This window comes from Petaurus breviceps, unplaced genomic scaffold (assembly GCF_028583685.1).
Source record: "Petaurus breviceps papuanus isolate PSGF00001 unplaced genomic scaffold, PetGlider_PUasm1.0 178, whole genome shotgun sequence".
NCBI lineage: Eukaryota > Metazoa > Chordata > Mammalia > Diprotodontia > Petauridae > Petaurus > Petaurus breviceps.
The window spans coordinates 36,603,076-36,628,417 of NW_027185777.1; the positions used below are offsets into that span (position 1 = coordinate 36,603,076).

General features: G+C 34.2%; 1 protein-coding gene across 1 annotated transcript in view; it reads right to left on the bottom strand.

Annotated features, from left to right (window-relative positions):
- DYNC2I1 (dynein 2 intermediate chain 1) overlaps positions 1 to 25,342 on the bottom strand; it is a 112,490-nt gene that overhangs the window by 53,968 nt on the left and 33,180 nt on the right. Inside the window, exons 4-13 of the mRNA XM_069086069.1 lie at positions 24,413 to 24,501; positions 21,747 to 22,052; positions 18,549 to 18,607; positions 16,651 to 16,708; positions 14,424 to 14,489; positions 13,073 to 13,150; positions 12,058 to 12,304; positions 9,542 to 9,644; positions 5,682 to 5,811; positions 2,250 to 2,361 (exon numbers count right to left, since the gene is read on the bottom strand). Of these exons, the coding sequence (XP_068942170.1) occupies positions 2,250 to 2,361; positions 5,682 to 5,811; positions 9,542 to 9,644; positions 12,058 to 12,304; positions 13,073 to 13,150; positions 14,424 to 14,489; positions 16,651 to 16,708; positions 18,549 to 18,607; positions 21,747 to 22,052; positions 24,413 to 24,501 (1,248 nt within the window). The remainder of the gene's footprint in view (positions 1 to 2,249; positions 2,362 to 5,681; positions 5,812 to 9,541; positions 9,645 to 12,057; positions 12,305 to 13,072; positions 13,151 to 14,423; positions 14,490 to 16,650; positions 16,709 to 18,548; positions 18,608 to 21,746; positions 22,053 to 24,412; positions 24,502 to 25,342) is intronic.

Sequence of the window (25,342 nt, forward strand, 5' to 3'; positions counted from 1 at the left end):
AAAAGCTCATTTCTAAACTGACTTGTGGAAGGTGACATGACAGAATGTGAAGGGGCACTCAGCTATTTTAGCCCCATTTCCTTGACAAACTAGTCATATGCCCTTGGATAGGTCAGAACTTCTCAAAGCCTCAAAATCTCCATCTACAAAATGGACAGAATACCTAGTCTGCTATTTTTGATAAAATGAGATAACATACAACCAAGTTCTTTTAAAAGTTATGTAAATTTAAGACCCACAGCTATAGTCATACAAACGAGAAATTAATGATTTTTCATAGCCACCCACTTCTATGCCTTGTATACATAATATACTTCCAAAAATTTGTACCCTATTGGATTGTACTTTAAATTGCATTGTATATACTAAGCTTGGAACATACTCTCTCCTTCATTACTTCCTGAATCCCTACCCAGCTTTTACATCCCAAGGTAAATGCTACCTTTTCCATGAAGGAGGCCCTGATTCCCTTGGCAGATAGCCACCACCTCTCCCATCAGACCTCACATTAGCACTTTATTTTGCAATTACAGCACTTGTCTTTTAATGTTGTATATCTCATTCATGTAATTTTGTGTATTCTCCCCAATTCCAAGCTTGTGAGGGCAAAGACTATTGTCTGAGGTAAACACTGCCTCTTCTCCAGCAGTTGGGGGGTGTTCTGAACTTCAGGAATCTGGGACTCTTCTCAATGTGCATGCTCTTTCTATCAATGCACATCAGGACCCAATGCTGCTTGACAGCTAGTCTTTGGAGTTGCCATAGCCAAAAAATGCATTGTCCTGCTGCTGATTTGAGGGTGAGTCTTTCCAGATTAGGTTTAACAAGTTCTCAAACAGACATGCTTGAATCCTCTTCGGGTCTGTATACTTGACAACGCTTAACAATAAAGTAGACACTTCACAAATGTTTGTAGTAGGGAAGGAGGGAACCTGGACTACACAGAAGCAATGTTATACATAATAAGTTCCAGGGCAGCTCACAAAAGTCTAAGTAACATATTTATGTTAATTTATGTTAATTCTTCAAGGATCTGTGATTTCATCAATCTGGATCCTCCCAACCTGTCCTGTAGCCTAGCATCTATTCAATTAGTTGCTATTGCCAAAAAAAATGTTTGATCCTACAATCACCCTGGTGATTGCCTCTCTATGCTTAACTAGCCTGGTCCTCAGTAGACATATGGTCCATTATCAAGCTCATACCTGAAGCCTTTACAGATTGCTAGCAGCTGCCAAGAGTTTTTTTCTCAGCTGCTTTCTAGAACACAGGGTCACCTACCTAAATGCCATAAATAGGCAGAAGAGAAAGATTTGAGTGGAAGATTCAACTCATACTGTACCTAAAATAGTACTAAACAGTTGCTCTGATCCCAGAGTGCTATTAAATCCTCTTAGCCTTAAATCCATCAGGAAGAAGTTGAGGAGTCCGTTTGACAGCTGGGACATTTCCTGTGAAAGCTTTGGAAGGGGTATGGGGTGATTATAAGCATACATGTAATATATACCTCATGGAAGGCCTACACTCGACTTCTATTTAAAAAGATTGGCCAGGGAAAATTATTATTTACTGGCTTAAACAACAACCCAGTGCAAGAAGTCCTTCCTACACTGAACATCCCAAAATGTCTCAATTGGCATATATTAATTAAAAAAATATTCTCCAGATAAAAAGTCAAGCCTGTGACTCTTTATTCATTTTAAATACATCATATGTACCCCATCTCCATGATGGATCATGCCTGAAATTGAGAGGATCACAGTCATAGGAAAGACTCACAGTTGAAAAGATTGTCTATTACAAATGCATAGAAATACACTGTTAGAACATATTTTTGTTTTTTTGCTTTTTTTTTATTTTGGAGGGCGGAATGTAGGGCAATTGGAGTTAAGTGAATTGCCCAAGGTCACACAGCTAGTAAGTGCGTCAAGTGTCTTGAGACCAGATTTTAACTCAGATCCTCCTGACTCCAGGACTTGTGCTCTATTCACTGCGCCACCTAGCTGCCCCTAGAATATATTTTGAATGGCTATGTATACAGTCATATTTTATAAAATTAAAATTTTCAAAGTTAAAATGAATACATTTGAATAGAAATGTGATTTATTCCTTTAAAACAATAAGGAATATTTTTCCATACCAACAATATAATAACCATCTGAATGACATACATTAGAGGGGGGGAAAGGCACACTAAAAAAAAAATGTGAAATAACTCAAGGCTTTTACATAATTAAAAAGTTACTTACCTCCTGATACAATAGTACTTTCACCAGGATGCTGGGTCCATACTTCATGGGTTTCTATTTCATCAGTCTGAATATCTCTTTCAACATTATCTTCATTATATTGAACATATGCCTTAAGTACAAAGATATGCTACAATTATTATTTTAAAGATTATGGCAATTCCCTATATTTGACATGATTAGTATGGATTCTCCCTCCACACCTAAACAGGGAAATTCTTTGATTGCTGCTGTACCACAAAACATCTATGCCTGGCTTCCAGTGTTCTGGTGATGAACCTTCCTAAACTTAACAAGGTCGGTCTTCAAATAAAAGACATTCAGACCCACATTAGATGCCTTTACAACAAAGCAGGAACTGTCAGTGGTTCTGCTATACTATGGCTTGGTTTTCAAGGACTCAGGGTGAGATCATCAAATGACACAGTCTCAAGACCCTTCACTGTCTTGGGTGTCCTTCCTCTGGACAATCAATTTTCATGTAATTCTAATTCTAGCTAATCAATTTTTTTCCTAAAATGTGGCAATAGATCAGAATATGATATCTGTATCTGTAATCTGGCCAGGACAGAGTAAAATGGTATTACTGTATCCACAATCCAGGACACTCTGCCTCTCTTAATGCAGCCTAACATTGTCTTGGCTACTGTAACATTCTGGTGACTCATAGTATGTGATCTATTAAAACTCCTAGATATTGGTCAGAAACATTGCTCCCTAAGGCATACATGATCCATTCTGTACTTGTGAAGTTGATTTTTCAAACACAACTATAAGATTTCATATTTATCTCTATCAACTTTCATCTAATAATATTAGGGCAAGACAAAGGAAATCAGGGTCTCCAGGATTGCTTCCATAACAAAATAAGGCATTCAATGATGACTTTAGTGGAAGGGGCTGATTTCTGCAAAGCTGATATATAATATTTCCTATAGTGCTTAAGAAGTGAGTTGTTGTTTTTTTTAAGCAGTGCATAGAGAGATATAGATATACATAACCTTACATGTGTGTATATGTTATATACCTAGCCAAAGTACCTACTAATCATGACAGGGAAAAAAAATTGCAGGTAAAGTTCCCATATGTCTTACACATCTGAAAATTTTGTTTTCCTCAATTATTAGTCACGCTAAACAAAACTGTTTTATAGCTTTAAAATAAAAATTTTATTCTCAAGATTATCTAGAACTTGTGTGCATTATTACTGCTTTAGCAACGGTTTTACCTAAAGCAAAATACATAATTTTTTGTTATTCTACAAAAGATGTTCCTTAACAAAGCTACTATTTTAAGAGTTTATAAAAACAAGATTCTATTCAAGGTTCAAGAAAAAAGGAGTAAGAAGGCTGAATAATTTACTTTTCTCAAGATCAAACGTGGGGATAATAATTGTCAATATGTTACAGTTCATATGCTTATTTAAATTCAGTTCTGTAAGAATGCATGGTTCTGTTTTTGTATCATCAGTGCCTTACACAGAGCAGACACTTAACAGTAAATAACCATTAAAGGACAGTCACTCTTTGACCCAAATCCTACCCTGATGCTTCACGGTGGTGATAATACTGGCTCCTCAAGTACTACAGCAGACGAACAGAAAGTCTGACAGGTCTTAACAAGCAAGGAAGGCCCCACTGTGGTCCCTGAGACGGACTGACACAAAGCATCTGTCACCCAAAGACTCAGCCGATTCAAGTGTCCAAAATCAGAAGGTCAGCAACCAGACAGCAATTCACAAAGAACCACCTACTAAGGCATGTGTGTGCGCATGTATGTGCATGTGTATATGTAACAATATACATTCGTGGAGGAAGTACTCAAATGGATGAAATCATAGCTCCTTTCAAGTTTAAGGAAATACTAGAAACTATGGCTGACACAAGAGAAAGAGAAGTCTTAATTCTTGCCCTCAGAAAGCTTAAAATCTAATTGAGATGAGAAATATACATAAGGTAGCCCATACAAGATAAAATGATAAAACACATCATGCTTTAAGATTTACAAAGAACTTTCCTTACAACAATCTTTTAAAGTAAAGGGCACAATCATTATTATCCTCATTTTACGGATTTAGAACCTTGGGCACTGAGAGGTTCAGTTCAATAGGCCCCAAGTCTCAGTGCTGATATGGGATACAAACCCAGTTCTCTCCAGAGAGAACTGTAACACTGCTGTCTCTTCAACTAATGGTTCATTGGAAAGCATTTGGTTTCTAATCAAGAGATATTTTGTGGAAAACATGTCAGTAGCTTTCTACTCAATCCATTATGGACCTGTCATTCATGAAAGCATTTAAATTCTTATCAAACCTGTTTTACTAACCTTGAGGTTTAGTTTTGCATGAGTGATATTGAAAAAAAAAATATTTCCTCTCAATTTTCTCAAATCTACAATTCTTCAAGCTTTGAAAAACCATTCCATACTCCTGCTTTTCTGGTCTGGTGTAATGAGGTAAATTTACTTTTAATTCATCTTTTATTTTAATTCTGCCTTTTAATTTCATAAGTCATAGCCTTTTAATAAAACATTCATAGAAGCACATATCGTGGTGGCAAAGAAGTGACAATACAGTGAGTAATGTTTCTAAAATCCCAGCTTTATGCCACTAATTGAGGAATGGATGAATAAAAAGTGACATAGGAAAATAGGTAATATTATTATAAACTAAGAAATTACAAATATGAGGAATTAAGAGAAACAAAAAAGATATGTATGAAATGGTACAGGATGAAAAAAGCAGAACCAAGAGTTTCATAGATATAATGATTGCAACAATACGCCCTCCTCACTCTCACCTCATAGAAGCCTTCACATCCTTCAGAAAGCAGTTCAAGCACCACTTATTTATTTCATATTATACATACACATACATACACATATACATGACATGTGTGTGCATAAATATACATACATGCATGTGCATATATATATTCTGTAGATGCTCTTACAGGTATATGTTATGTCCTAAGAGCAAAGATTGTTTTTTTTTTGTCTTTGAATCCCCAGTGCCCACCTAGCATAGTGCCTAAAAGTACCTAATCAATGCTTCTTAACTGATAGTTTGGTTGATCGTTTGACTGAGAAGAACACTAAGAAGAGGAATTCAAAGTAATGTAAAAACCAATACATGTCCTAAAGAAGATGTCATGAAACAAACTCTCCTCTTCTGAGTAAAAAAAAAAACAAAACACACAAAAAAAAAAACCAAGAAAGTAGGGAGGCAGAATGTTGCAGACATTAATATTATATTTATTTATATACATTTATTACTATAATTATCAGACATGATTAATGTAGTTGTAGTTTTTGAAGAAATCTTCATTACAAAGAGGAAAAGGGGAAAATAGAAAAGACTCATCCAGAAATTACTATAAGATTCAGAAACATAAGGTGTGAATAAAGCTTATTTTTGAAAAATTATACACTCACCTGCTTAGTATTTCTTTTACCAAAGTTTCTTATGTACATATCATACTCATTTACTGGTGGCAGATCCAAAAGGGAAAAACTAAATGAAAAATCCATGTCAATCAGTCGAAGTAACTTTGCGCTGCGTGTCCTTTAAAATGAATTGACAAGAGAACACAAAATTAAGATGCACAGTCTAAGGATTCATGATCCTTTAATATTTTACCTTAATATTTCTATACCTCAGCTGTTTACAAGGCATAGAATTCCTCTAATATCTCAAATGCTAGCCCTTATAATTCTTATCACCTTCCTACTAAATGTTCCATAGTTGCTATTCCAAACCTTTTGCCATACTTCTCAATCCCATCCATACCTCTCTTACTCTCAGGAGATAAACTAACTCTTTACTTGAGGAGACGAGAACATCTGAGGAGAATTTTCCCAGTTTCTTCTATCTTCATCCAAAAAAATTCTGTGGATCTTCTCTTGTTTCTTTCCTCCCCTCTCAGAAGAATTGCTCCTTCTTTCCAAGGCCAAACTTTCCATTCATGTTCTTTATCACATCTTTTCCAATCTCGGACCTTGGCTCCATCAATAACCTATTTCCTCTATTTTCAATCTCCCTCTTTCCCGTTGCTCTTCACCCTTTGCCTAAAAGTATAATCAGATCTCCCTATCTTAAAAAAAGGGGGGGAGCTTTCCTTGATCCTAACGCCTCTAGGTTACTGCCTCAATTCTCACCTTCCTTTCACTAATTAACTTTTATAAGTCATCCGTACTGCTTCATTGGTATCCAATGACTCCTTAACCTCTTTTGACCTAACTTCTGCTCAATCCCTTTATTGTACCTGCTCTCCAAATTTACCAATGACTACTAATCAGCAAATAAAAGGCCTGTATTATCTACAGGCCTCAATCTCCTTGATCCCTCAGTAACATTTGACACTGTTAACCTCCTCCTTCTTCCTGAAACTCTCTCCTCCCTTGGCTCTCCTCTTCTACATTATCCCAGTTCTAATCATAGATAGAATTTTACAATAGAAGGGATCTTAAATATCATATAACCTAGCCCTTTCATAAAGGCTAATTAAATAAACTGAGGCCCAAAGATGTTTAAAAAACCTTACCTAAATTCAGCTAGTGGCATGACTGTAATTCCTACATACTACCCCATGCAGAAAGATTACTCTCCTTAAGTGTGGACATTCCCCAAGGTTTAATGCTCAGTTTTTCTTTCTCATTTTCTTGCTATACTCCCTCCTACCCCAGGAATTCAACCTCTATGAAAATAACTGCTAAATGTATACTTTCATCTATCCCCCATCTCTCCCTACATAGCCAGGTCCCTATTTCCATCTGCCTAGTGGACAGTCCTATTTATGTTTTCTGCAAAGCATTTAGCAGAGCCCTCACACACAGGAGACATTTAATAAATGTTTACTGACTGGTTAAAAACAAAATCATTTTGCTTCTATCTACCCTAAACAACCCTTCCCCCCCCCCGCCAAAAAAACCAGTTACTCTCTTACTTCCTTATTAATGGAAATAAGGGAGAAATTTCTATTAATTATACTGACCATTTTCCCAGTTACCCAAGCTCATAACCTCTGAATCATCTTTGGGTCCCGAGATTCTCCTTTCTTTCATCTGCTAATTCTTCCTCAGAAATGTCTCTTCCTTTCCATTCCCATAACCACCATCCTAACACAGGTCCTTACTTACCTTAATCTGGAACTACTTCAAGAGTCTCTTAGCTAGGCTGCCTACTTTCAGCCTTTACCCCTCCAATATGCTGCATTCCTCTACCTAAGGAGGATGTATCAGCAGCAACTAGTTTGGATATCTACTAGAATGTTTTGAAGTCTGAACGATCCCAAAATATTGGGTAGGACCTTGGAGTGATGACAGTTTCATTAATATATCAGAATATTAGTTTTATTTTTTGCACTTAAGTTAGCATTAAAATGGCTTCATAATTTCACTGTATAAACTATATTTCTATATTATATTTTTATATCTTATACATACCCTCTACTTTATTTTCTTTTTTCTATAAGATGGAATATTTAAACAAATTTTTTTTTAGTAGAAAGGATCTTCCACAGTGGGAGGGGAATAAACCACCTGGGGATGATTGATAGATAAATGGGGAAATTTTTCCTAAGTACTTGAGAAGTCTAGAGTAAGGAAATTTAGTAATTCTCCATCATTCTCTAGGTTTGAATTCTGTGGTTGGCACTGAGATCTAATATGATTCTTGGGGCTATATGTACTGACCAAGCTGTCAGCTCCCTTCATATGGCTTCCACCTCTTGCATTATTCTCCCCATCTACTGCATTTGTTTTTCTTGACTTAGATTTTTCTACAGAGAAGGCCATCAGGCCATGGAATACTAAAAGCAATTGCAGTTTTCTTTTTCTTGATGCAATTCAGATTAAGTGACTTGACCTGGGTTACATAGGTAATAAGTGCTTGAGACCAGATTTGAACTCAAATCTTCTTGATTCCGGAGACTTGTGTGACTCTGTATCCAGTGGACCACCTAACTGCTCCCCGAAACTTCTTGTCTCCATTTTAAGGCAACCACAAGGGAGGCATAACCTCTACCATGATGTTAGTACTCAGGGACATGAGAGAATGCTGCTGTCACAGAACAAAATGGAACAAGGGTCATCCCAGAGGGAAGGAACAAATTTTTAATATATACTATTACCAATGAAAGGAATAACAAGAAGAAAACTCAGAATTTCACAATTCTTGGCTCCTACATAGACTTTCAAATGTATTCCTGACTCATAAAGAAAATAATTTCTTTGTGTGTTTCCCAGTTCTCCTGAGAAGAGAAAGGGATAGACACCTATTCCAATTTACTCTTATTTCATAAGATTTATATTAGTTGCTTACATATATGAGTATATACACATATATGTACATGTATACACACATATATACATATATATATATATATACATGTATACATAAATAGCCAGGATACAAGGGTCTGGGGCTTTTCCTTCAGGTTTCTGACACTGAATCATCATGGGCAACAAAGAGGGAGGAAAGCCATGCTCAGCTGAATCAAGGATGCATCCTTGTTGAAGATCTTTTCAACACAATGAATGTTCTCCCCTACTATGATTAAGTAAAAATCCTTTTGTTAATATTAGATGGATGAACAAATGTCTCATTCAATTCCCATCTCACACCTGAATTACCATCCCTAGCCAAAGGTGGCCTACAGACATAACATTTAAAATTCAGCTAAATGACTAGGTGTAGCTCTAATTCAGACAAATGTTTACATAGTGGTTTACTTCCCGATTATATAGATGGATAGGCTGAATGGGACATCTTGGTTCAAAAAAGACAAGCAGTTTTATTTTGCAAGAGTCACTATCATAATGGGAACCATACTATTATTATGTGCTCACATTTGTCAAATCACATTTTCCTGTTTAACTAAGGATTCTTTGGAAACATGCTTTTTAGGAATGGTACTATAAACTCAGAGATTCAGATAATGAAGAAAAACTACTTCTTTTAGAGGATCTTGATAACAATCCAGTTTCTCATTTTGAACCCCTCACAAGAGTCAGGTGATTTTCAGTTTATGTATGTTCCTCTCAATGTTCACCTTCAAAAGACCCTTCTCCAAGAGATCCTTTAAAAAAAGCCATACTCTCATTTAACACAGTATAACTTACATTTGGAAAAGAATAATTACAGAATAGCAACAGCATGATTTTAGAGAAAATATAATACAAACTACATATCAGGTTATCAGTACTAAATGGTTACGAATTAAAAATATGACAAAAATGAACAACAGAATTTTGGTAAAAATCCATAATGGCATGAATTTATTCAGGTCACCCACCGCTGTTTAAGAGCATGATTACGACAACTTTGTCGCTGTGAGGCTGCAGCAAAATCCATAAATATTCCACAGAGAGAGCCTCTAGAAGGGGATTCTTTTGCTTCTGCATGAAAATAGAAATTGTTTTGGTGAAGTTTTCTATTAAAAATGGAAATAGATTTGGCATAGAATAGATTATTAGTACCTCTAACCATTACATTTAATAGGGCATTAGTTTAAGATTAACAAAAAAGTCATAGTAAAAGGTCTGTGACATAAGCATCTACGACTTTTGTAGTTTTGATCTTTCATTTGAGATATTTATTCAATAAATAAGTATTTATTTAGCACTATAGCAGTAGCTCTGCAAGAAAAAAGGGAAATACAAATCACAGATCAAATTACACATATTTTAAATAACTAGAATATAAAAAAGCAAAATAATATGAAGAATACAATAAATACTGAATTGACTAATATTTTTACATCTCTCATAATGCCTTAATAAATTATTAACTAGAGTCTAGGCACCTGAAATTTCAGTGTTTAATACATGTTCATATTAAATAACTTGTGTAATCTATTAGGCTACTTTCACACTGACCTATTTTAAATAACAATGTTTTCCATAGTATATAGTTTTGAAAGCAGAGAAGAAAAAAATCATTCCTCTAGGATGATTCTTCTTAGCTGCTAAACATGTAATTCAGACTACTGATACCATATGGTACTAAACTTAAATATAGTAAGTCAATACTGCAAAATAGAATCTTATGGTACTCAATTGTCTGCTATGAAACTATGGTACTTAAAGGAAAATATACAACAGTTCTAAGCAATTTAGAGGTATGATATGGAAGTTTTACAACACAGTCATTGGAATCTGGTTTGACAATGACATGGTGTTTTCTGGTCATTAAGTTTGGATGTTTCCTGGCAACAAAGAGCACTCTGAACAAATTATTAGGGCCAGCAGAAGTCAATGAATGTTGGATAGCAGTATCACCAATAAAAGTATCTTTTTTAACAGAAATTCATTAACAGTATTCCAAAATTAAGGAATTAATTTACAAATTCTCTCTATAGTATAACATATCTCAATTTAACTACATTTGTGGGCTTCTTCCCATTCCTATTCTGTTCCTGCTATTGCTGCTACAGGACACTATCTTGTTATACCATTATGTGCTATGGCTAAATTCTTGTGGAACTAAGATACTATCAGCCATCAAAGAAGTCACTGAATGCAGTCTATATTTATGTGCCAATAACTGTTTGGTGTCAGTTGCTAGACAACTATGTACAAATGAAATAATATATGGGAAGCACTTTGTAAAACTTAAACCATGACATAAATGTCAGTTATTATCATTATTATTATTAATATACAAACTGTGTATTAACTGATTTAACTTGTGGAACTGAAATATTTCATTAAAATTTGTTCTAAAGAAAATTTCTAAGTGAATCATATTTTTATACACACAGTTGACTCATAACTAGCAAATACCAAAGCCAGAATCCAGAGCCTCAGCTATTAAGTAAGGAATTGGATATTTGTAATATTAATTTCGTGTGTTTATCTTCTTTAAGCAAAGATATGCTAACAAAATATATGGGCACAACCAAGTAGAAATGTTGGAAAGAGGCCAGTAAGTTCAAGAGATAGATAAAAACAAACAACATTAAGAGAGATAGATACACACAGATACATACACACATATATATACATCTTTCAGTTAAGTTAAAATTTTAAGACAGTCCATACTTTGTGAATAACTTAGGTAAATTCATAAAATTTAAAAGACTTTTCTATATGATAAAAAAAACACATAAGGTGGGGTTCAAGCAGACAATTAACAATGGCCTGAATTCCTGGTCCTCTGGTATCCTTTTACTCTTTAATTTCATCCTACAACTTGCTTGGAGTATTATTCTAAAATTTTGAGTTGTATAGGCTATGATTTTTCCTAATTAAAATCAATCGAAAAATAGGATTCATTTAGAAATATCTTTACAACAAACTCTATTGAGATATATCTAACTTGGCAATTCTTAGCAATGTTAGAGAACCCTGCTCCCCTCACAACATTTCTGAATGCCATGCACCATTACGGTCATTTAAATTGCTGGCTCCTTCATAGAGTCAATAAGGAGACTAAGTAAGAGGCAATTCAAAGTAAGGGCCACAGTCAAATCAAACTAGCAACAACAAAAATTTGGTATCAACTGTAAGTGAAGCACTACATTAAGTTCTTATACAAAAAAAGATGAAATACAGTTTAATTGTCCTATAATTCTTGGCTTCTGACTTCCAAGTGCTCTTTATTAAACTGAACACAGAAAGCATCATTCCTAATGATCAATTTATTGAGAACCTGGTAAGTGCTCAATTATGCTAGATAGTGAACCATCATGAATCCATAAAAATCACTTCCAGCAACAGGAAATTGATTTGGGGATGTGAATTGAGTGTATGTATTGTTACTCAAATAGTTTAAAATGATAAAAAAAATCATTTGCATTTACTTGTATACCTGTTCGTGGTTCTCTTTCAAGTTCTGTCTGAAATTGTTTTTGAATTCGCTTTGAAGGTAATGTACCAATTCTTTCATTTTCTGCATTAATGGCTCTTTGGATTTCTTGTATCTCCATTTTTCTGGCTAGAGGAATTTCTTCATCCCTTTCTTTTATCTGTTCTTCAGCACCACCACCATTGTCATCATCGTCATCATCATCATCATCATCATCACCATCACAATTATCAAAATCATCTTCATATTCCTTTAAAAAATACTTATTTTATTGATTGTTTTAAGGTTAGTTAACCCTAATTAAAGGTTAAGCAATTTCAGAGATTGTTTTTAAAATTCAGGAATATTTCAATTCAAATGACAGAATCACTAAGGAGCAACTTCATTATATTGGTGACCTTAAAATTAAATAATATTTATTAGAAACCTCTCGAAAGTTATACTGTTTTAAATATCTGGGGGTATTTTAACATGAAAAAAGAAATAACTACTGTGGATTTGCATTTAATAGGATTTCCCCATAAGAAGACTTTAGTTTTTAAATGATTTAGAAATCTAAATTTTGGACAAAAAAAATCTATAAAAACAGAAAATATATACTTCAGTTTAGCACCATATTGTTCATAAACTTTCTATATTTTGCTACATTTTTTATTATAATAGGAAAATTATAACACACACACAGAGAAAGTATCCTGGCATCAAAGAAATTAACTATCCAATGTTGCCAGATTCTTAGGTATCATAAAGAGAACATGCAAATGCACATAAATATTTTTGGACAGAGTACAACTGAAACCAAAATAAATTTTACCACCTTGGGATTGTTTTATACCATTAGGTTTAGTTAAAAACATGGTAAGGTATTTATACCCAAAAGATGTATTCAAATAGTTCAAATATAGAATACTAATGGTAATAATAAGAAGTGAAATACAAGTAGGAAACTGCTATAATAAAATTATTGCTAAGAATCAAAGATTCAGGCTAAGAAAAAAAGTCTAGTTTTTATAAATACTTCAAAATCATCTTCATAATTGGCAGTATATTCATCAGCACCATCATTTCCTAAATCAATATCTTCCTTTTCAACATCCTAGAAAGGTAAAAACAAAACACAGAATAAACCAAAGGGGATTGAAAACTGTTGACCTCATCTGAACCTACTGAATGGGTCAAATTAAATTTAGTATTTAGTTACTCTGACTAATGAATATTTTTTAATAATTTTATAAATCAAAATCCAGGTAAGAGGAAAAATACTAGAAACATTTATGAATTAATACTACTGTTCTAAAAATATAAACAAGAAGAGTATAACATTTCAAAAATGTGCTTTCATTTTACACCATATTTTTTTCCTAGCATCATAACTAATGTTAATGTTCCTCCATAGTTTTTTTGGTAGCTTTCAGATTCTTGGCAGGATCTCCCTGTGTTGCTCATACATATTCTCCTCACAATAAAATACCCTATTTTATACTATTAATTGGTACTCTGAAGGAAAAAAAAAGATCTGTAAATTGAGATAAATTTCATTCCCCATCCTTGTCTTAATTTTTACAGATTCTGACTTACTGGAATCTGAATTAAGAGGTTCTCTGGGTCAAAGAGTTTATTCTTGTCCTGATCTTAATGTAGCTGGATTGATAGGAATAAACATGGCACTGTTCTTTTATGTTCTTTGTGTTAAGTTATGGAGTCTACATTTTTGGAAGAATATTATAAGCTGAGTACACTGAGGATAACTGACAGGTCTCAAACCTGTTGGTAAGTTAGGGGATGTCTACTCCAAGCATGGGAAGATATCCTCTAGTGAAATGGTAGGAAGGGAACAATTTTTTCCAAAGGTGAAAAAGATAGCTGAAGTTGGCACTATGGATTGCTTAGAGTTTGGTCAGACACTAAAGACACAAAGGTCATTCAGTACATCCCAAGCCAACACCAGTTGTCCTGACTTTTGTCCTGCCACTGGATTTCAATGACTCCGGAGGAGTAAGGCTGATGACTTTGTGCAGCTCTGCCTCACTTAAATCTATTTGATTTGTGGGTCAAGACATCACTCTTGTGATGTCGTTTGTCCTCTTCAAGAATGAATGATGAACAATAACAATAACCAGGTACATGAAAATAGCTTAGCCTTTCTGAGTCTCAGTTTCCTCATCTGTCAGAGGATATGATACCAGTAATAGCTCTCTCCCAGCAATACTATAAGAGACAAGGGAGACTCTGTATGGAAGGTACTAGCAAACATTAAAGAAATATAGAAAAGCTACTATTGTCATTATTAATTAAAAAATAATATATTTAAATGTATTAAAAATAATACATTTAAATGATACATTTTAAAAATGTATTTTCTTCCTTACATCAATTTCTTCACTTGATTGCCTTCGGGCAGATTCCCATACCGACATTCCTTCATCACTAGTGTGCTAAAAGATACATAAACAAAAATCGCAAATAAAGGAAAGAGTTTAAAAAGCAGACTTTAATGTCATCTCTTATACAGAATCTCAATTAAAACTATAACTAGGAGACATCAGATATTTCTAAAAGAAAGTATCTAGGGAACTCACTATCTAAAACTATTCAAATACTGTTTGAAACTGAATAATAATATCCATAATGATAGAGGATGAAAAGAATTCTCTAGAGTGAACTTGAAATGCCCTACAGGTGAGCTCATGTTCAGAAAATCATGCTGATACATTGTGATAAGGATAGCTCGCATTAAAGTTTTAGTTGTGCTGATATTCAAGAAACATTAATTATAGCCCTGAACATGTGGTAAATATGAAAGATTCGGGTATTTACAAGGTATGCATTAATCATACCTATACATTTTCAGGTGACAAAAGCACTATAAATTTTGCTTTCTGGCCTTATTAACTAGATATCCTAAAGGAGTTAATGGATCAAGTAAGTGGTGTTCTCTACCATCCTACTTTTATGTTTGTTATCAGACAGACAATATGTTTGCTCATTTTACTTAAATGTACTTCTTTGCCTTAAGAAGTTCTATGGTGCTTGTGGACAGATTGAGGGTGCAGGAAGAGAAGGTAGTGACATGGGATAACGATATATATTTTTAAAACAATACAACACCTTTAAAGGCAAAGACATACAAGGATTTTTCTTCCTATTAGAAAGTCGCTATACACAGTTTTTGAGCTCCTCTGAAAAATTAGTAATACTTTACAGAGATTGACTCACTAACCTATTAAATGCTTTGTGACTTAGACAAATAATAAATATCATGATTCTATTTGAAAGAGAAAAAATTAATTTTCACTAATTCATATTTAAAGCATTCTTAATATTCTTGTGATAGAAAAAAAAACACATTACATTCTCCTCCCCTTGAAAGTTTTAAACTGATAACTTCATTTGCAATCAAACTCCAAGGTACATTAAAGTTATGTTACAGAAAAAAAAATCTAAATAATTTGAATCCTAGAAAGTGAAACATCAAGTCAATAAAAATTTGGAGAATAGAGATCAGTGACCAAGATTTGATAAAAGGGAACTAAACAAGAAGGAAAATAAACACCTATAAACACTAGTGAATTCGTAAAAAACACATTCTACCAAATTAGAGGTGCAAATATTTCCTTGGACAAGTTAAACCTACCAATCATTCACAATTTAGTTGAATTTCTTTAATCAAATAATCAGGCTGACTAAAACTTCCTGTAATAAGTAGTAACATAAAAGTTTTGATGAAACAAGAAAGGGAAGAGAAGTAATTTTGGAAAATGCAGCACTCAAAGAGAGGCATACACAGAGAAATGACAATAAGAGGCATTAATGAAATAGCTAGATGACAGGACGAAAGTCAAAAGGAGGGAAAGGAGTTAAAAAAAAATGAGAAGGCACCAAGAATAAATTTTAAGGTTTTGCCTAGAAATAGTCTATCCACATACCAAAGGAAATCATCTAGGGTAAGACACAAACTGAAATTGGCCACCCTATAAAAAGCATTAATCAGTAGAACATAAGTACCTAGAGATCCAATTGTCTAAGTTAAAGGTGATAATTTTTCAAGTAAAGTACAGAAAATTTGCAATGACCAATCAATTGGTCAGTAAACATTTATTAACCACCTACCGTTCTGTCTTCTTTTAAATATATTGTCTATGCTTCAATAAGAGGGTAGATTTTTTTTTAATCAGTAAGCAATAATGTTATTAATGCTATCTTTTAAATGACTAAGGTTTTGCCTAAGAATGATCCGTCTACAGACTAAATTTAAATCATTTAGAGTATGACATAAGCTGAAAATTGCCCCACTAAAAGAAACATGACAGTATAACAGAAACACCTGAGACTGGGGGTCCAATTGTCTAAATTAAAGATGAAAATTTTTCCAGAGCAGTAGTCTTCCCTCTAAATTTAAACTATGAATTTCTCACTCTTTTCTTCATACCATGACCATACAGCAAAAGATAAATTGCTTTAATTTTTGCACATGGCCCTATGTCTTATTCAATCATGACACTCTATTAGGCTACAAATATTTAGTTTATACACTCCTAACTTTATTTTATAACAAAATGTATGTGACCTATTAATTCCCAAAGCAAATTGTTTTACCTTTCTTCTTGTGTCTTTGCTGTCCTTTCCACTAGTTTTTCCTGAATTCTCTCCATGCCTAGAAACCAAACATTACAAAGTTTTAAATACTAAGTAAGACTCATATTTTTCACATGACAGAAAGCATATCTTTATAAGCAAAATATTAATAAGATTTCTCCAGACTAAAAAAGTATAAACCTGTCATTTTTAAGTATTTATGGTTAAGTCTGTACTCTATCTTTGGGAGGCTTTTTTAGCAAATCCCTTAACTCTCTTATATATCCTATGCCAATTTAGACATAATGTGAGACTTATATCCCTACAAATCAATATGAGTTCCCCTTTAGAATTAACTTTATTTCTTATTCTGTTGTGTACTTATAAATGGCTAATTACTTGGCTGGCAAAAAAAATAAAGGCTATCAACAATTTGACATTTAATGTTTGTGTTTAAATGTTTTTATTTTTTTAGAGCTTTATAAAAAGCACACAATTCTGAGCAAAAGCTTTCTCATATAATTAAATGCTCTTAAGCAAGAGTTCTTAACCTTTTTTGTGATGGACACCTTTGGCAGCCTGATGAAACCTATGCATTCCTCCTTAGAATAATGTTTTTTTTTTAATTTATAATTGAAGGAAATGCTAAATTTCAGCTAGAAGTAAGTGAAAAATAAAGATGTCATTATTTTCTCACCGAAGTTCACAAATACTCTGAAACATACCCACAGACCTGTTGGCAATCTGTGGACCATAGATCAAGAAATCCTGCTCTAATTGAAGAATTAGCAACTTTTTAGAACTTGGGGGCCAAGTCACTAACATCATTTCTTCACAAAGGGAAGGATCTTGAGAATGATACTAGCAAGTGCTCTTGATTTAAAAATTCTTCTCACTCCACCAATATTTAGGTTCATTTACTTTTAAAAATTCTTTTTAATGATAAAAATTCTGTGAACAGTTAAACCCATAATTCATTCATAAGTTACTATAAATTAATTTTATCAATAAAATCTCAAGAAGTAGCAAACAATTTTGGGGGCATTTTTCGATATGGGGAGGGAAAGGCTGGTGTCCTTTGATGGCGTAAGTTGGGAAAGGATTATAAGAAAGGAGTACAAAAGCTCTAGGAACTGCACGAGCAAGAGAGAGAGTGGACCTTGGAAATTGGAATATATTTTTTAAAAGGAGGTATCAAACCAACAAAGATAAACTCTATGGAATCTGTAAATTTGCCTAGAACCTACATTCAACAAAAGAAATAAAGGACCTAAGTGACATTCTGGCCAAATTTTAAAGGAAAGCCAAATGTCTTTACTCACAACGTTCAAATGAAAAAACTCTTTGTGATGATTACATTTGTTACATCCCTCTCTATAGGGGGAGCATAATTAACTATTTCATGCTTGTGAAAAAGGAAATATATAGCTCATTTACAAGTGCTATAACTTTTTCAGGTTGTTGGCGTATACTAGATAGTAAATCAATCACCTTTTCTAGCACATTACTAAATTCCCAAATAACTCCAAATAACAGAATTACAGAAAATAAAAAATAAAAATAGTATTTTCTATTTTCAATTACTCCCTAAAGGTTTCCTTTAGATACCAAAATCTCCCACTACATTTAAAATAAGATCTTAATTACAATAATCACATATAACTTTTCAGGAAGACAATTATTACACACAATAAGTCCCCTCAGGGAAGGGACTGAACTGTTTCCCTTTTATATTTATATCCCCAGCAATTGGCACAGTCCTTGGCACCCAGTCCAAGTATTTAATATATGCTTTTTAATTCATTCATTCACCTATAATTTACTCTAATTAAAATTAGAGCCAACATGTAGAGTTTGTAAGCAAACTCTAAAAGAACTGTGAGATACGTATCTGAAATCAAATTATTCATCTTTCTTACTGGCTGACAGATATATTTTCTCTTTTGAAATTTACTCCTCCACTTCTGTGTTCACTCGTCTGTGAAACAAAGTAATAATGAATTTCATTATTTTTCTTAACTATCATTAGGAAAACATCAACTATAAAACAGATATGAATTCAAATTTTAAAACAGTACCTAAAGGGAAAGAGGAGAAAGATATACTGAGAAATGGGAGTTATGTAAAAATAAGTTATTAATAAAAATCAATGTATTAAAAAAAACAACATATAATGCTGCTATAAAAAATTATATGAACTACAGTTCCAACTGGTCCTAAAATAACCTATTTTATGATCTAGTAATATCTGAAATAAATTAGTGCACCATGCCTGAGAGACAGATGAAGAAAGGAATGCCAACAATTATTATTTTTTCAGATAGTTCTAAGAATTTATAATAATTCCTTTTTAAAAAAATATAACAAATTACTAGGTATTTAAACATGTGACAAATATCCTTATTGAAAATTGCTTATAATTACATAATTTTGTCCATTTCACTTTTAACTTTTCAAGATGATCCAAAAACTTCTATTACTGATATATTAATGCCCTTTACATAGAGGAATTTGGCAGATACTTTCCTTTTTCTATTCTGATGAAATAATTACACTGGGAAACTCACTTGATATGCCTTATAAAGCCAATATTTGTACATCTAGAGACTGAAACTCCATACAAGTCAACTGTTTCAACTCCAAGACCCCCCTTCCATCTACTAAGCTACTCTGAGCTCATCCTATAAAGAGGCAAGTTAGGAGGTATCCCTGATGAAAATAAGAAGTATATATTGAGGTCAAGTGAGAAATAAGATTGAATAGATATGGTGGGGCCAGATTTGGGAGTCAAGTAGATGAATTTGAACTTCATATAATAACAGGTTTTTGAAGAGAAGAGTGAAGGATGAAAGGCTTGTTTAGGGAAGATTGGTTTGGCACTAGTAGGGGAAAAATAGAAAGAAGGATAGATAGGTGTCCGACTAGCTACAAAAAAGTTATAACATTCCACCTTTGAGGTAATAAGGGTCTAGAATGTTGAGGTCAGATTCAGGAGAGCTGTTTAAGTGAAAAGAATTCACGTAGACATTCTCTGTAGCCAATGAGTGCTTTATTATGTGAAGGCTACATGGGCCTCCTTAGCAAGAAAGCTAATTGAGAACCCAGTATCTGAGGAGTTATGCTTATGCAGAGGTTTCAGAATGACGATGTAGTTTTAGAGGGTTTATGGAGGGTAAAGATTAAAGACAGGACAAGAAAGAATTTTATGACATAGGATGAGGGAGAGACAAAAAGGATTCTTTATGGTCCAGGATGGTGGACTAAAGATTAAAGGATAGGAGGAACACAGGATAAGGGAGACAAAAGCAATTTTTTGGTACATGTTAAGAAGTTTTATGGCATTTCAAGATAAGTGGAAAAGGACTTTAGGACATGAGTCCCAACACCCTCAGGAGGGGCTTAACAAGGTACTGGAAAAGCAACCTTTAATATTTTTTTAATTCTTAGGGCACCATTTATATCATGGATTAGAGTAGAATACAAAAGAAGGTACTCACTAAAAAAAAAAAGACACTTCAAAGTAAAAATGACAGGATAGGGTGACTAGATATGGAAAATAAAAGAAGGGAGTGATTCTAAATGACTCCAAGATTTCAACACCAGGATAACTAGGATCATCAGCATAAATCACTATACCTGAAACCATTTGAAGAGATAAGTTCTCCAAGACAGAAAGTATATGGAAACAATAAGGGAACAGGAAAAGGAAGGGAAATCAGGAAGGCAAAGAAAAAAGTGCCTACCAGTAGAGTAGGTTCTGTAACATAAGAAAGGGGAATTTAGAAGAAAAAAGGGGGACTCTTCAAGTAGAACAGGTAGTCAAGAGGGTCAAATGAAGCACTCAGGCCTAAAGATGAGAAAGGCCCTTAGCTCTGGCAATCAGGAGGGCTTAAGTACCTTTCAAGTCAAGAATCTGGGAAAGAAAGCCAGATTCCAAGGCATTTAGGAGAGAGTGGGTACTAAAGAATACATTAGGGGAAAGCAAACTGGATGCTATGTGGAAATGGGGAGGAAGCATTAGGGGGAAGGGAAGGAAGCAGTTCTGGGATCCCTGGAGGGCAGCCTGAAGGCACTGGGCACCTGTGAAGCAGAAGGAGTGGGGGAGGTACCAGGAAGAGGAAGATACTGGAAGGGAAGTAGAAAATCCCCAAGTCTCTATCAGAGACAGAAATAAAGGGCAATAATTATGACATTTGTTAGTGAAAGGAAGAAAAAAAAAACAGGAGCAGAGCTAATGTAGACAACTGTTTCAACTGAAATATTTTCAGGACAACATTCTTAACATGATTATCTGTCTATGATTTTAATTCATAAAGCTTAGTTTAATAACTCCGCTTCTAAAATTAGAATGATAATAAAGACTTGAGTAGGGAAAGCAGATGACTAAGTGCTAGTCCCTTAAATGTCAGTTCTCACTTGGGCTTCACCAGTCTTGTTCTGTAAGCACAAACATTTACCTTACTTTTCTGTTCTAGAGGGTTATAAAATGGGGCTAAGAGCTACTCCTTTTCTACAAAATAATAAATGTGAAAATGTCTTGAATTCATGTGAAGAGAAGCATAAACATAAATCTAAATTATTGTAAGAAAGTAGCAACAAAAGAAAAAAAGACTCGGTTTCTAATTCACTTAAATGAATAGATAAATTATTGTTGATTTTATTTTTTTGAAATTCAATAATGACTCCAGAATTATACTAAGCAACCACAGCATTTAAATCTATCTATCTATCTATATGTATATATATGTGTGTGTAACAATTAGACGCTTTATAGTCAAGAGCCACTTTATATAAAGTGATAATAAAGCCGCAACTTCCTGTTTTTCAACATTATTCCCAGAGAAGTTTTGAGCACTTTAAAGTGTTTTTCATTAATGCATTCAACATACAAATGACAGATAATGACTTTGTCAGTACATCAAGATTTTATCATTTTTCAATACAAACAATCCTAATTTCAGTTATGTTTGTCTCCAATATTTGGAGCAATAAATTTCCACATTCACTTTCACTGGAACCAAATGTGACTCTGTCACTCATACATTCGTATCCAATAAGATACACAAGCTAGAAGACTAAATGATAAAATTCAGGCTCCAAGTAAAATAAAATTTTACCTTAGATTCCTTTTTCTTTCTATGCTCTTCTTTAGATATTTTTTCTTTTTTGTCTGTGATATTTTTTGGTCTCTCATCCTCAAAAGAAACTCCATCTTTATGTCGTTTTTCTTTATGTTTTTCTTCCACATCCTTGTCACTGGCTATGTTGCTTTTTTCTTTTGACGCTTTTTCTCTTTTTTCCCTAGTGCTGCTTTTTTCTCTGTGTTTCTTCTCTTCTTCTTGTTCCTTTTGTTTCTTGTGCTTTCTTTCTCCATCTTCTTTATGCAGATAATATCTGAGAGTGAACTCTTTATTTTCACCATACTGCAGTATTTAAAAATATTAAGTTATATAATTTCTGATTGTAAAAAACATGAAGTCCTTAACTACACAGAAGACATAGTTTACCTGTCTTGAGAAGAAAAATGGATATATTTATATGCCTACAACTGCAACTGTAAATCTCTGATCTATATATATCCTTTATATATGAATGGCCAGGCTTAGCTAATGGGCAGCTAGGTAGCACAGTGGATACAGTGCTGGGCCTGGAGTCAGGAAGACTCATCTGGCCTGAGACACTTCCTAGCTATGAGACCCTGGGCAAGTCAATTCACCCTATTTGCCTCCGTTTCCTCATCTGCAAAATGAGCTGGAAAAGGAAATGGCAAACCACTCCAGTATCTTTGTCAAGAAAACCCCAAATAGGGTCACAAAGAGTCAGACACAATCATGAGAACGTTCTTTCTTCATCAAGTCTACAGACCTTAACATAGCCTGGGACCAAGTTACTACTTCTCACCTTAATTCAGTACAGCACAGAAGACAAGGCATAGTTTGTACCATGGTCAGTCCACTGATCCAAGAACTCTTATATGCTGAATGTATTAATGATAAACATCTTCAAATGTGTTAGTTATGCTTATCACCAGCAAAAGGGAAGCAGAGGAAGAGGAGGAATAGAAAGAAGGAAGGCAAAGCAAACCTGACTCACCATTATACCTCAACCTAAGTCAGTGAGAGACTGAAAGTTGTGCAGGAAGTTCCATGGAAAAGGAGGGTAGGTTACTTCTGACTAGGGGTGATCCAGGAAGGTTCTTTATGTTCTACCTAATTTCCCCCTAGTTAGGTTTCCCTACAGGTTTCCTTATTTATTTTCCTTGAGCTATTATTCAATTTTCCAAAATTAGAAGTATTTCTTTCCTAAAATAGTCTCTTGTTTGTCATCCTGCCAAGCATGGTTTTGGGCTGAGGTGTCTGTGGTCCTTCTTATTTACAGTGAACATTTTCCCTCAGCTTCCAAGAATATTATTTAAAATAAACCTAGGCTTTCTCTGGGATGTTTACTTTAAATTCTTCGGGTTTTTTTTTCTCATCACATTTTGTCACAATTATCTTAAGTACTATGTGATCTACTATTGTTTCATAGTTTTGAGTACAGATACATCTGTTTCTAGTTGCCTTTGTTACTCAGGAAAAAATATAAATACAAAGAAAAAAACCAGTCTATCTATTTTCTTATAAAGCCTAAAATTACTTGTCCTGGGAAATATAGCCTTTGGTGTTCTACTAAAAACCCCTCCATCTCACTGAAAGGAGGTATTTCTATGGTCTTTTTTATTTTTGACAATTTTTCCAGTTCATTCTCTTTACTTAAAGGAATACTTAACTCTGTCACCCTGATACCTTGAACTCAGGTGGAGGATGTGACATCATCAAAAGAACATGGAACTGGGAGTCACCTTGTCTAAACTGCACCATACTAACTTAATGACCTTGAGCAAATCACTTAATCTCAGTTTATCTGAAAAATGGAAATAACAGAATATAAAAGATTCCCTAGTCTAGGGTTCTCCCAAGTAGTCATTTCCTTTTCTCCACAGCTGTTACTCTCCACCCTTCAGCAGCATAGCAATTACCTGTGTGCTTTCATTGATTCATTCAACAAACATGTATGTAGTACTATATCATGATCTGCCTTCCGCTGACTTGAGCTAATAAACTAATCAGGTAGTCAAAAGCTAAGGACTGAAGTATTACAACAGCTATGACAGGAGTTAGCTTCTCCAGTATTTGTTCCAAGTATTCTTTTGAGTTAAAGACTTTCATCAGTTTCTGACAGGTCATAATGGACTTAAAAATGATATTTGCTGCTGAGCGCCTGACATTTAGCTCAGACTCTTTGCTAGTGAACTTAGTCTCTCTTCTTTTAATGGGTCTGCCATTTCCACAACTCTCTTCTTTTAATGGGTCTGCCAGTCATCAAGATCAAACTTCCTTTCTAGCAATCTCATTGTGGTAAGAAGATAGAAATGTAAAAAAAAAAAAAAAAACACATAAAAAATCATCAAACAAGGTCAAGCAAAATGCCTAAATTCCTCATTCATACTTTCTACCCTGATAATGTCCCTTTTTTGCTACATTTCCCTGATCACTGTGAATCTAGGACCCAAATGTCACTAGGGCAAAGGAGAAAATCCTCTATATACTTATTACTCATTGTGTTCTAGGTACTAACTGTACTAATGCATAGATAAGTTTATTCCATTTATCTCATGGTCTTGTCCTGACCTGTTTACATTTTATGTTTTGAAAAGCTCAAAGAAAAATCCTTCTAGTCATAATTATTATTAAAGTTCCCCCCATCTGGAAGCGATGTAGCATTTAATTCCTACTTTGTTTACCTTTTTTTCTCGGTACTTTCTTTCTTTATCTTCATCTTTTCTTTCAGACTCATCTTTTTGTTCTCTATCTTTATCTTTTCCTCTAATTCCTGTAAAAATAAAAGTTTTCTTATATACACTCAAAACACAGAAATTCTAATATAAAAAATATGGTTCTATTACCGTGTTTCCCCGATAATAAGACCTATCCTGAAAATAAGCCCTCCCCTTACTGTGTAAGATTCCTCTAAAATAAGCCCTCCCCCAAAAATAAGCCCTATTGAGGTTGCTACTGTAGTGAAGGTGATCCCCTGCGCTACAGGCTACATTACGGTACCCTCTGTATGCACCCCCCCCCCAGGTGAAACGCACGCCGCGCTCCGAGCTGCATCCAATCAGAGCTGCAGCAGGGAGCGCATTATCCTGTTCTTGCCCAGTGATTTGCTTATTGAATAAAGGTACATTTTTTTGTTCACATTTACCTGTTTATTAAAATTGCTGTCAATGTTCATTAAAATAAGCCCTCCCCTGAAAATAAGCCCTCTGGTGTTTTTCTGTCCAAAAAAATTAATAAGACAGTGTCTTATTATCGGGGAAACACGGTAGGCTTTTGTAGTTTTTCAGTATTTATTGCATATATTAAAAGATTACTCCTCAGTGGCTATGGTTCATTGAGTAAGGAAAGAACTGTGAATGCATGTAGGTTCTAACACTTCCTAATAATGGGATCAAGAGCTATGGCTGCAGCCAAATGCATTTTTGGAAGAAATAAGGAAGAAAAGAAGGAAAGAGAGAAGGAAGGAAGGGAAGGAGGGAAAGAGGGAAGGAAGGAGGGAGGGAGAGAGGGAGGAAAGAAGGAAGGAAGGAAGAAAGGAAGGAAGGAAGGAAGGAAGGAAGGAGAAAAACAAAATTATTTTATTTTAAAGGAAAAAGATTATTGCTTATTCTAAG